Here is a 14167-nt window from a genome sequence, read left to right as displayed (position 1 = left end):
TTACTGCCTTGTGAGAAGAAGAGAGAGGGTGAGAGGGTATTTATAGAAGATTAGAGGAGAGGAGTAACCGCGTGAAGACGTGGTTAGGGAATGGGCCTGGGCCGAGTGGTTTCTTAGCCGTTGATGTTGAAAGGGTCAAGTGATTGTCACGCGGCTGCACAGCTGTCTTCAAATCTGGAACGTACACGTGGTCATAAAAAATCTATCTTACCGTTGGATGTAAGAAAGTGGTAACGGTCGGAAACGGAAAGAAATAGTATGGTAGGGATAAAATGCTGAGTCGTGTTTTTTTCTTACTCCTCTACAGTTGTAATAGAAGAAGTAGCCGTTGAGGAATAGCGAGTGAGTGTAAGAGAAAAAACAAAAATTCAGAGTTGTTTACCCACTCACATTGCCCTTATAATTGGACTCTCTCTACACTATACAGATAAGTCCTGAGGCAAAACTCGTTTAACTCATAATTTAAGCTAATTCTTTAGTTACCACACATTTGAAAAATATTTATTATATTCATAATTAAAAATTTATTTATAGCATTGTTCTTTTATTTTAAAATTTATAATACAATTATTGTAAAAAAATTTAAATACTATTTTAGTATTTATACTATTTTATCTAATTCCTGGCATTAATTTTTTATATAAAATCATTATCATATATATATATATATTATTTTAATCCTTATATATAATATAATTTATTTTAGTCTTTATATGAAAAAATAATTATAAAAATAAAAAATGTATTTCAGAAAGAGACTAAAATAATAAAAAAATATTTTACTTTTATTTGTTATAAAATATTACAAGTTGTTTTTGGTCAAAAAATTGTTAACTACTAAAATAAGTTTGTAAAAAAGAGTTATATTTTGATGTGTTAGCTAATATAGATTAATTAAGGTCTAAATATAAATGATTCTTTTCAAAGATATTAGACAATTATGTCAAATAAGAAAATATATACTTTGACGGTGGGTTTCTAAGATATTTTAAAAAAAACTTTTGATTAAATGCAATTGAAAGCAAATATTGTTTTAACTAAAGAGTGTAAAGATTAAAAATTATAAATAAAGGTAAAGAAGGCTGTAAATAAAAGTAAGCTGAAATTGTAAAAGAAATGACAGTAATTGAAATTAAAATGTGAGAAAATAAATAAAAAGTAAAGATAAAGATAAAGATAAATTGGAATGTGTTAATCGATTGATTGTTCAAAAGTTTTACAATATATATAAATGCAACTTATATAGTATGTATAAAGCAATTATTTAGTCTAAAAAGTTGCTACACATGCTCTAAACCCACTACTGTATGTAAAGTGTTAGGTTAACTTTTGGCATCCAAGTAATTATTTTCGATTAACTTTTTTCATCAACAATTGAAATTGCTTCTAGTATGTTAGTTGAGTGTACAATGCAAATGTCCACCATACTACTCTAGATGTTATTAGAGTGAAACTTAGCTAAAAACCCCACTCTTCAGCTAACTAATGAGTTGTCAGTAGATCCAATAACTGAAATTTTAAACTAAATTTATGTTAACTCTCTAAATTTCTAACGTATTCAGTTCTCAGAGTAGGTAAAAAATGTGGTGGATGAAGTCTTAAAACAAATCAAGGTTCATAAAAAGCTCTAAAACTTCTTATTCCTAAAAATATTCCATTACTTATAAGTAATTTATCTTTTTTTTTTAAAACAATTGTTCTAAACAAAATATATTGTAGTAGTAGATATTGTTCCTAGTCAAAAATACAATGAAATCACCTTTTTCTATCCTTTCTCCAATTTTGCTACTAAGAGAAATGTTCATTTTTTAAAATATCCTATATACATAGGTGAGAACATAGAAGACGTTAGATTTATCTTGATAGAAGCAAGAGTAATAACAATGTTTATAATGCTACATCAACATCAACATGTATAGTAAAAAGAATTCTACGAAAAGAATAAGGGGATATGAAAAAATCATAATGGATGCATCAGATGGACTAGAAGTGATTGATATTATACCTCCATGACTAGAACTTCTTGTTTTAAAAGGTGAATCTATCAAACTTGATCAACCATTAACAATTAATCCTAATGTGGGTAGATTTGGTTAGGGGATACAAAAATAGTACTTCAAGATCTACTACATGAGCAACTACATTGTTACTTTCTAAATTGACAACTTTCGTGTTTGGAATAATATCACAAATTGTAAAGTATCATATCAGCTGGCCATTGAGTTTAGATGTTAGTTGTGTCACTTTATCACTTTAGTTGATTTCCTTCCTTTATTTAATATCCCTAGTTAGTAACTAAATTGACTATTATGTCTTAGTTGGTACGTAATTTAATCGCTCTATCGTAGGCTATCATTAATTGATCTTGCTAAGTTTTGAGAACTAAATTTTGATGTTAGCACTTTGCTTTCTGCGTTTGACAATTTATTTTGAGTAACCTGTGTATTGGAGAATAAAACTAACAATATGTTACTAATAGATGACAACTAGCTAATTTATTTTGTTGGCTACATTCTGTTAAGTCTATTTAATTAATTTTGTTCTGTTTAATTAGTTTGTTTTCTGTTTCTTTATTTTCTAGTTGTGCCTTTTCTCTTAATATATATAGGAGGCCTGTCGTTGTAATCATAATGAAAAAATTAATTGAAGTATTATTCAGTCATCTTCTTCCATTATCTCTTCTTTTCTGCTTTATGGTATCAAGAGCACTTACAAGGAGAGCTCTGATTTGCCATACTCTGATCCAACATGGCTAAAAAAGAAGGTTCTCCAAAACAAGATAACACCAAGAAAGGAGATGAGTCACAAAATCTTAGCAGCCCCTGTTATCTACATCCAAGTGAAAATACCAATATCCTCACTGTTTCTCTTATCCTTGATGGTCCAAATTACCATGCTTGGAGTAGGTTGATGAAGAGAGAGCTTCAATCTAGGAACAAATACAAATTTGTAGATGGAACAATAAAGGAATCACCAGGCGATGACTTCTTGCATGATGCTTGGATAAGGTGTAATACTATGGTTATTTCTTGAATAACTCGATCTGCTTCTTTGCAGATTGCGCAGAGCATAGTGTATATTGACAATGCAGAAGATTTACGAAAGGATTTAAGGGATAGATTCTCGAAAGGAGATCATTTCAGAATGTTCGATCTCTTGTAAGAAATTCATTCTATCAAACAAGGAGAAAGAACCATCTCCACCTATCACACAGACTTAAAGATTCTATGGAAAGAGTTAGAAATTCTCAAACCTATTCGAGCTTATTCCTGCATTACAAAGTGCACCTATGATTTGGTGAAAACTCTGAGAAATTACAAGGATACAAAATATGTCATCTATTTTCTTAAGGGTCTCAATGATTTCTACAGCATTGTTAGATCCCAGGTATTGATGATGGATCCTTTACCTGACATTAACAAAGTTTTCTCTCTTGTTTTGCAACAAGAAAAGCAGGTCTCAGGAACCATGCTTCAAGAGAACAATCTGGTGGCCAACATATCAAACAACAAGCCATCCTTTTGAGGTAGAAGTGGATCCTCGTTTGAGAGAGGTAAAGGAAGATATAATCAAAGAAATTTCAGCAACCAATTTCAAAGAATCTACACCTTTTGTGGCAAAGAAAAGCACACAGTAGAGACTTGTTATTTCAAACATGGATTTCCTCCAAATTTCAAGTTCAAAAATGAGGGACAAACATCCACTATAAACTCCTATATCTCAAATTCCTATATCTCATCTAACACTGTTGAGAGCAGTATTCATAAGAATGTTGAAAAGGAACAGTCTGAGGTAAATAGTACCATTACAACTAAGCAATATACCCAACTCATGAAAATGCTTAAAAGATCAAATGTCAATGGAGAAGTACATGTCATAGGCAATCTCCAACAACATTCAGGTAATATCTCATCTACTAAAAAGGACTAAAAGTTGCCTGATGATGTTTGGATATTGAACAGTGATGCCACTGATCATGTATCCAACTCCCTTCTTGTTATGATTCTTAAAACACCATTAAACCTATAAGAATTAAACTACTAAATTGATTTATTACTCAAACACATATTTTAGGAACAACTAACAAAACAGATCAGTTAGCTGTCACCTATTAGTAACATATTGTTAGTTTTATTCTCCAATACTGTACAGATGCATCTTCAACATATATGTCTCCTTCCAGGTCCTTAAGTTGATCAGCCCTTCATCTAAGGATTTTAGCAACTCAAGTTTAGCTACTTCTATTGGCACCTGGCTGTTACAAGCTTATGTGATTGAGTCTGTTCGCGAACCATTGTCTTGGCATGAGATAGCATGTTAACCATTTGCCTCACCTTCTGCACTGATCTTTGTCTCCACTTTCGCCCTTCTTTAATCAGAGTTAGTACAATTGACTATGCTAGCTTTAGTTAAGCTTGTTTGTGCTTTTGCGAGATGAGAGACCACCGTTCCTTCTCTATTTTTACCTTTGACTTGAAAGTTCTCAAAGGCTTGAGTTGTTCGTCGTTCTTCACAGTGATTCTCAATGTTTGCATTCCTCTTTCTAATCTCATTTGAACCACCATTTGCTGACCCTTCAGGAGATCTTTGGGCTTGGTAACTCGTAGACGATAGAACACCTATTCTTTGAGGCTTAGCTACAACCTATCAAAGTAAAAACTAAAATTGTCAAGGAAATAACGGTAAATGAAAGTAAAATGTGAGGAAGGTATATTAAAATTTACCTTAATAACTAACACAATAAAGATCAATATTAAAAATGATACTAATCTTAAAGATATATATCTAATTTTAATTGAAAAAAATACTAAAAATATTTATGGTATCACGATATAATTTTCTTTTCAAGCAACGCATCAAGGTATAACACAAACATTTTTTACCAAACTCTAAACATCAAATTCTCATAACAAATTCTATAACCGTTTTGCATTATTTAAAATTGGTAAATTACCTTTTTCAAGATGTTAAGAATAACTGTAACATTTTAAAACTTGTTTCAAAATGTGAGTTGCATTTTAGGTATACATTAACCTTTTTTTTAATTTTAGTTCTATGCATAACACATTTTTTTATTTTAATATTGTAGTTTAATTTTTTATAAAGACTGAAATAAAAATTGTTATTCATAAAAATTATAATAAAAAAATGTTATGTATTAGGATTAAAATATAAATATATTTAAATATGAGATAACAATATTATTTTAAAAATATATATTTTTATTTAAAAACTTGTTTACAATTTTTTATAAAAATTAAATGAAAAATAAATTTCGTAAAAGCATTACAATAGTATTTAAACTTTTTTTTAATATTTTTTCTTATTCTTTTCTTGGTTAATAGTTTAATAGAATAATAAATTTATTCAAAACATTTTAACCTGGCGTTCATTTGATGCAATTAAAGATGTGAGATTTTAAATTTTGGTTTGAATCAATATGGCTGATTGACATAAATAAGATTGTTTTAAAAATAATTTTTTTTAAAAAAATAGATCATATTATAAATAAAATATTGAAATAGATAGTTTTAACAGTAAAAGTAAAATTTAAGGAAAAAGTAAAAAGAAAAAGAACCATGCACTAAAAAAAAATAACTTTAAAATTTGTAGCAGTTTTTAAATGACCACAATCTCCATGGGGGTGTTCTTTCAGTTGACACGTGTTATTGTGATGCTTTTTAAAAAAATAAAATTACCTTCAACTTTATCGTTAAAACAATATATTTTTATATTTCATTTACAAAATAACGTTGTTTTGTCAATCAGCCGTTTGTTATTTATGTACTTTAAGCGATGTATGTGCAATAATGTAAACAGTGGTAAAAGGGTGAAGTTAGATTAACTTTGTTTTTTTCTTTTCCGTAAGATGAGTTTATCAAGTAAAAACATCTCTATTTTTAAATTCAGTAAAATATTTATTAAACTATATACAGTCGCTTATTTACATAGATGCAAATTTTCCTTAAAAATAGCATATAGTAAATTTAACAATCTTAATTCCTGAATTTCTATATCCTACTGTAGCTTCTTGTCAATCTTTACGAACAACCTTTTTTTATGCTTCTTTAGTCTCTTTTTCACAATCATTGTTAATTCCGAAACTTACAGAAATAGATTTAAACTTGAGTAATTTTTTAAAATTTTAATTAAAACTATTTTGAAAGTTTTTAAAAATTTAGAAAAGATATTAACAGTTCATTTAAATAAGTAAACGAATAAATATAATAACTTGATATATTTCTTTTGAAGATGAGCACTTGATGTTTGAGAAAACAGAATAAACTTAAATATAAAATTTGGCAAATATTTTGGTCTCATGAAAGAGTATTTTTATTATTGTCTTAGTTCGCATGTCAAATGTACCTTATAGTAGACTTTAAAAGATAGAAGAAATGCGATGAAAAAAATAATAAAGGAACAAAGCATATTATAGGAAACTAATCTCTACTCATAATTCATGTTTCATAGCTTAACGAATGAAGATGAAAATTTAAATTTAAATTAACTTGAAATATAACTAGTTAAAATTTAGAAGTATTTGATGATTTTTAATATAAGTAAAAAAAAAAAAGGGAAGTTATGAACAGTAGTTACATACCTTAAGACGAAAAAGTGCATAATGGAGTGTTCAATTGTGTTTGCTATGAAGTATTGAAGTGTTCAATTGTGTTTGCTCTCCTTTTACCCCTTCCGAACATTAGGTCAATTATCTCTGGCTAGTCTTTCCTCCATAATTTGTAAGGATCATTAACAATATAAATAAGACATCAAAAGTCAAGCCATCAACATTGAACATTAGCTGTGACAAGGTACAAAAGGAATTTATTTATCATACAGTAGAACAATGTTTTTTTTTTCTATCATGTATTGTATGGCAACTGTCATACTGGAGTTATTGTGCCAAAAGAATGAAGAAACTACGTAATATGATGAATCTTCTATAAAAGACACCAAAGAAAATATGCCCTTGTGTGGCACTGTTTCAAAATGAAGAATGTTTGGAGAAGCCTATCATTTAGTAGAGCCTGTCACAGTTTTTCTCACTTTTCTGTATTCATCTGCAGTATTGAAATCTACTTCCTCATCTGCCGTGTCTGACACATCTACGTAGTAAAAAAAAGCAGGTTTATAAGCCAGTAACAGCATTAGAATCACCAACACTACTGGCTTTACCATTAGCACTGTCATTAGTGTTCAATCGGCCGTTAAATTCCATGCCATAGATGTGGCCCATTTTCACACGTTTGGTCTCTAAATATCTCTTGTTCTCCGAAGTGATAAGAGTTAATAATGGGATCCTACCAGAAACTGTCAGACCATAACCTTTGAGCCCAACATATTTTGATGGATTGTTTGTCATCAGCTTCATAGATCGAACACCCAAGTCCCTCAATATCTGCAAGTAGAGAATTTCAAATTCGAAATCATTCCAGTGATTCCATAATCATGGTAAATCAATTATCATCTATTAAAACAGGTCAAATGCTATGTGAGTATAAGACGTCAAATATCCAGCCAGTCTTCTAAATTCTAATACCAATATATTATTACCTGTGCGCCAATGCCATACTCCCTAGAGTCAACAGGCAATCCCAGCTCCTCATTGGCTTCTACAGTATCCCGTCCAGCATCCTGTAGGTTATAAGCACGGAGCTTGTGGCCCAATCCAATGCCCCTTCCTTCATGTCCACGGAGATATACCAATACGCCCCTACCAGCAGCCTCAATCTGTTGCATGGCAAGAGCAAGCTGATTTCCACAGTCACACCTGGCAGATCCAAATATGTCTCCAGTCAGACATTCTGAGTGTACCCTTACAAGAACATCTTGTCCATCTCCAATGTCACCCTGTAGAATAAGAAACAGTCAAAACCACAAAAAAGCTTGAAGTTTGCAATTGAACTAATCATTCAAAAGTCTAAATTGGAAGAGCTCCCAGGCCCAAGTTTGTACGCCCATCGACCCACTTGCCATTTACTATAAATACTAAGAAACCCGTTCTTGAAGGAAAACTAAGAAACAAACGGGAGATTGAAGAATGGATGCAAGAAAAAGGTTAAAGAAACGCGTTTTATCCTACAACAGCCTCAAAGAAAATGGATAATATCAATCTCCCCTTCCAAAGAGAAAAAAACAGTGGGATGCAAGAACTGTGAACAAGCTATCCTGCTATTTGATAACGCATAAGAAGCTGCCTAATGCGATCAATGATAAATCATATTGCCCTACCACATTAGCATCCCACACTCAAACGTGTCTTGTTAGTTAAAATCATACAGCTAGCAACAAGTTAGCAGTAAATCCCTTCATAGATTAAATCAAATAGGCACCCCTAAGCTTCCTGACAATAACTCTGACAATTGAAGGAACAGGTATTTTAAGATGTTTCAAATTGACAAGGCCAAAACAATTCGAGAAATGAATCCTCAAACCTCGAAAAACAAGTAGAATAGCTTTTTAAATATGTCAGGTAATGGCATGGTAAATATCTCACTGTTTTCAACTTCACAAGCCTTGAAGCCCAGCTTTCTCAAACATTTTCTAGCTTAGAGTAGATCATACACACATTACTATCTTCCTCCTCCTCTACGTTCCTCCATCTTTTCTTTTTTCACACGCACAACTTCTAGCTCATCAGATTTGTGAGACAGTCTGAGAAGGATAAAGTGTATCAACTCTAAATAAATTGGCTTTGGCTTAAACGTATCCAAATGCTATTCCATAGAGAATACATTGGCATGGAACTAACTGTTGATTGCATCAATCAACTTTGAATTTTCTTTGTTGTTGTTTAAAATCAGAAACATAAATATTAGTCATGCTTTAATTTCTGTGTCACTTCCATGAATTCAAAATTAATCCATGTATGAACCATACAGTGTAACCTAGGAAGGATGGTACATATTTAAATCACTTCCATTTTGTCAGTGGTCTTAAACCATGTTTGCAGAAATAAAGCTTCAGCTAAACCATAGGTGTATAAAATATTATTTACTCTAGATGTAGCATTTCATATGTATTTGTAACATATATATGTAGTTCAATATAAACACAAGAAATGCACCTTAACCATAGCAATATGTTCAATCCCGTCTAAAAGTGACCTATAGCAGTAAGCAGTGAATGGCCCCCACATTGTAGGTATTTTTGCATCAGAAGCACGATCCACTAATTTATCTCTCTTTCTTCTATATCTGTCATAACAGTAAGTGTTAATTCCATTGCTATTTAATCAAATAAGTAACAGGTATCCCAAGTAGCCAAAAACTTCACTAAAGAGTCTTATAGAAGGAAAATGAAATTTAAAAAAAAAAAAACCATAAGAATAAAACTACTTAGAATTTAACTTAAAAAGAAGTTCAAATTTAATGAATCCAATGCGGGCCTTCCAGTGGAAGATTTTTCTTTTTAGAAAGAACAAGGTTTCCATTTTCCCAACGATATATAAAAAATTACATTCCGTGAAAAGTTTACAAAAGAAAATGAAGATTTAAACAAAAGATACGTCACGAGGAATCATTATATTTGACGCATAATATCCTATAAAGCTAAAGTACCAGAGTCCAAGTTAGTTTAATTATATAGACAGGACTCAGGCTTATAAATTATGATATCAGATTCATTTAATATATATGAGACAACATAAGTGATATAAATTGTATTTGCAATTGAAAGCAAAATCTAAACATAAAAGCAGTGAATTTTATATTCCATGGTCCATGAAATCTAACCTCATACCTTGTTAAGTCAGCAATAGATACAATTTTCAAATTTTCACGCTCTGCAAACTGGCGAAGCTTTGGCAGTCTAGCCATGGAACCATCATCGTCTACAACCTCACACAGAACTGCCACTGGATCCAAACCAGCAAGCATCGCAAGATCAACCGAAGCTTCTGTGTGTCCAGCTCTCTTCAAGACACCGCCTTCCCTGTATTTTAGTGGGAAAATATGCCCCGGGCGGTTGAAATCACCTGGGGTAGAATCTCTAGATGCAAGGGCCAAGACTGTCGTAGCCCTGTCTTGAGCTGACACCCCAGTGGTGGTACCATGTTTAGCATCCTACAAATGCATTTTAAATCTTTGAAATATATCAAATTTCATCAATAAATGCCTAAAATACATTAGATGAGAATTCCTACGGAAAAATAATAGAAAATAAAATTTAAATAGCTATTCTTGACTTGAAGCCATTTTGCTAAATGATAATGAATGTCCCTTACATACTACTGACATTAAAGATACCAAATGCAACAAATTAAATGCATTATATAAGTGCCGCTTGATCAAAATGGAAGACTTCAGTCAGAAAGTTGTGGCACCAAAACAGTAACTCCACATGAAAAGATGCATGTAAGAAAAGTAGTACATACCACTGTCACAGTGAATGCTGTACAAAGTTTCTCATCATTATCCTTACTGTTTACCATCAAAGGAAGTTTCAATCTATCTAGATCCTCCTCTTTCATGCTTACACAAACTATCCCAGTTCCATGCTTTACAATAAAAGCCATAGCCTCAGGTGTTGCCAACTGTGCCGCCATTATCAAGTCTCCTTCATTTTCTCGATCTTCATCGTCCACAACCACTACCATCTGCATCGTTAATATGAATAAATAACAAATCTATTATGATACCGATGCAAAAGAAATACTTCAACGCTCTAACTTTTCCTGCACTACACAACAAAAGTAGGAAAAGAAATTTACTCAAGAGCGAGAGTAGCAACCTTTCCCTGGCGAATATCTTCAATGGCCTCAGGAATGGAAGCAAAACCTGCCGTGGGGATATCCAAATCAAATTCATCATTGTCAACAGAGAAAACATCGGTTTTTAGCCCTTTGTCTGCTGCCAGTCTTCCATTAGGTTGTACCTCAATTCCAACAGTTTCATCACCAACCAGAGTTTTAGGCATCACAATGCCATTGCTATTTGGATAGGAAAGTAGGTCACCAGCTCCCGAGATCAATGTAGCTTTAATTCTACTAACAGCATTGTGGCTCGAGGGAAATTTAGAATTTAGTCGGACAAAGGGCAAATCATTGAACAATTTGGAGTGTTTGCATACCCTATAATAGTCACATCCAAAGGTTACATATCCAAAGAGAGGGAAAAACTGAATTCAAAATTTATCACAGGGACACAATGAGCAGCTCTATAAAGCTAACATATCCAGCTCCAGAAAACAGAGTAGGTTTCAGCATAAAACTTATAATGAAGTGATACAACAACAACAAAGACTGAATTAGAATCAAACAAGTATAGTTCAGAAGCAATCAAAATCAAATTTTTATATTAAAAAATTCAAAACATCACTCAAATATCCATGAACTTTCTCCTCAGTATAATACAAAAATTTCCCTACCCCTGAAAAAGTCGCGTCTCTTATAAAAATTCAAAGAAAAAATTCCGCCAACTGTGGATCACAAGAACATCTAACATCGAAAATTGTATCCGCGGATGGATCCCACAAATGAAAATGCAACACTTAATCCCAAAAGAGAAAAAAAAAACATATTGGATTTAGACATTAGAAAGAAAGAGTTGAATGAATTAAACAAAAAAAAAAAGAAAAAAAAAGACGTTAAGCTGAAAGGAGCAATAACAGAAAGAACCAATAAGAAGAGAGAGAAAACTCACTGCGGACATGAGAGAGGTGACGAGGAAGAATAAGAGAGATTGAAGGAAGGCATTGTCTGGTGGGAATGGGAAACGGAAAGGTTTTCACTCAAATTTTGGGCAATGAAGAAGAAGAAGAAGACTTGTCAATAGTATAAAAGAAATTGGAGTCAGAGAGACACGAAGGAAGCAACGCCGAATCCTTCCCTTCTCTTCATGCCTCCTTCCTACCATTCCATTTATTTATTACATTACAAATGCCCATTAGCCCATACCTTTTTTATTATTCTTTTTTCTCTGTTATTCATTATTTTCCAATATTTGTTCCTTTTTCCCTTTCCATGATGAAGAGTTCAGATTCGTACTATATAAAAAAAATATTACTTTTAGAATACTTTCAGGAGCCACAGCTTCCTATTTTGGGGTCAAAGTGGGGTAAGCGATTACGTTTGGAAAATGGCGAGTGTGTGGATAGATCACAAATTGTACGAAAGAATATTAAAACAGAGGCTGCTATTGATTCGGTCTTTATCCATTGAATGAAGGTGGCGCCTCTTTCTTTCTGCTATTCCAATTTGTGCTGTTATCACTTTGACCATCTTCCCTTTTCCCCTTTTCAACGCCCCAAATAGTCTCCATTTATTATAAAATGTTCACTACAACATAATAATAAACTATATTGATTTAATTATTATTCACTCATCATTATAGTTTGATAAACATTTTTATATTATTTTTAATTTTTTTATACCAAACTTCCTAAATACTGAAATGCGGGGGTTTTACTTCTATTTCAAGTTAGCTTACCTTTAAATGGATTTTATCAAAATTCTAATTATTTATCTCTCTTACACACGTACGAAAAAAGATTCATTTATTTTATACATTAAATGGTTATTCAACTTAGCACCTTTTTTTTTTATGTATTATTATATGATATTAAATCAAAATATTGAATCATGTGACTTAAGAATGGCATATTAAATTTGAGATAACTAAATATTAATAGCTATATTATTTTTAATTAATATTTATTTATAATTTAAATATTATTTGTTAACTGAAGTTAATTGATAAAATATTTAATAATTTTTCAAAATTATAAAAACATATGGACTTAATTTAATGATTAACTTAATGTAATTCAATGTTCTTAAAAGATACTAAACACATCAACGAGCTAAACAAAAGTAAGTGAATATTTTTTATATGTATCTACGAAGTTGAATTATTTTAAAACTCTAACGTAGCTTGAAAATATATTTAAATATCTACTTTGTAATAAAATCTTTTAATTAAAAAAGAAAAAAATATGGGAAATGATTACTTTATTATCCAGTTTCTCTATACTTACATATATTTAAAATATTAATTTTAGAATAAAAATTAATATTACACTTATATTCCTTTAACTTGATAGTCATAAATCACAAATTTTTTCTTAATATTAAAATTAAAAAGCCTAACCTCTCATTGCCGCCGGTTAACATCATCATTTTGTGGCTGTATTGCAACATTGTTGCAAGGTCGTTCTTCAAATTTGTTGATTGAGGAGAATTATCAGTTACTGCAACTTCAGTTTTTATAATTGTGATGTAAAATATCAATTTTTTTTTAACAAAAAGTGCAGACAATGAACCAAAATATGAGTCTTGAGTTCATATATAATGTAAAATAAACACTAAAATTGCTATTCATGTTAATGTGGATCTTGCAGACAGAGACACGAAGAGAAATATATATATATAACGCATATAAACATTAAAAATATTATTAAATATAAAGACGAGAAATCGATATTTATATAAGAGAATAAAAATTAATAAGAACAACTAAAAAACTTAAAACTATACAATATTTACTCAAGAGCGTACTTTAAACAAATAAAGGCATACTCTCTTTTATTTATTAATATAGTAAGATAAAAAGAATTTTTACAGTCCATGAAAGAAGAGATAGTCTCCTTTTTAAGGTCACTTAATGATTTAATGAAAATTTAAAAAGTTGAATTGTAGTTCATGAAGTTAGCTATAGCCTTTTTTTAAAATAATAAACTGAAAAAAAATATACATTTGATTACTCCCTCTCATACTCAAACACACGGATCCTCAGACTCCTTTTCGACACACTAACACTTAATTGTATGACATTAAAATAAAATTACAGGAATCAAACACACAAAATATCAACATTTAAAGTGAAATTGTAAAATAAAAGGAAATAATGGTGAGTGGAAAGGAAATATTAATACACTCAACTAAAACATCCGAGGGATGTTTTAAAAGTTAAAATTACCGGTTGTTAATAAGGAGGATAAATTTTTAAATAGGAATGCTAACAATTACACCAATTAATACATTTAATTAAAATTGAATAAAGAAATTATTTAAACATATGCAAATACAATTTAAAATCACAAGCTGTCGATGCAGTGTGTAGGAAAAATAAATTAGAACGCTAATCGTCCCATCCTTGATTCAAGTTGTCTTGCTAACAAGTAAAGACAATCCAAGAAAATTTTCTTTTTACATCCCTTTTTATTATTA

General features: G+C 31.0%; 1 protein-coding gene across 1 annotated transcript; it reads right to left on the bottom strand.

Annotated features, from left to right (window-relative positions):
* Positions 1 to 6743: 6743 nt before the first annotated feature.
* Positions 6744 to 12200, bottom strand: LOC113849498 (bifunctional riboflavin biosynthesis protein RIBA 1, chloroplastic-like). The gene is made up of 7 exons (XM_027479449.1): positions 11643 to 12200; positions 10732 to 11071; positions 10376 to 10597; positions 9742 to 10064; positions 9068 to 9197; positions 7555 to 7851; positions 6744 to 7399 (listed from the first exon to the last, which is right to left on the bottom strand). The coding sequence occupies exons 1-7, from the start codon at positions 11693 to 11695 to the stop codon at positions 7130 to 7132; spliced, it is 1635 nt and encodes a 544-aa protein (XP_027335250.1). The 5' UTR covers positions 11696 to 12200; the 3' UTR covers positions 6744 to 7129.
* Between the last annotated feature and the right edge of the window lie 1967 nt (positions 12201 to 14167).

Source organism: Abrus precatorius, unplaced genomic scaffold (assembly GCF_003935025.1).
Source record: "Abrus precatorius isolate BTA unplaced genomic scaffold, Abrus_2018 Scaffold10, whole genome shotgun sequence".
In the NCBI taxonomy this organism is placed as follows: Eukaryota; Viridiplantae; Streptophyta; class Magnoliopsida; order Fabales; family Fabaceae; genus Abrus; species Abrus precatorius.
This window is presented reverse-complemented; position numbering and strand designations above follow the sequence as displayed.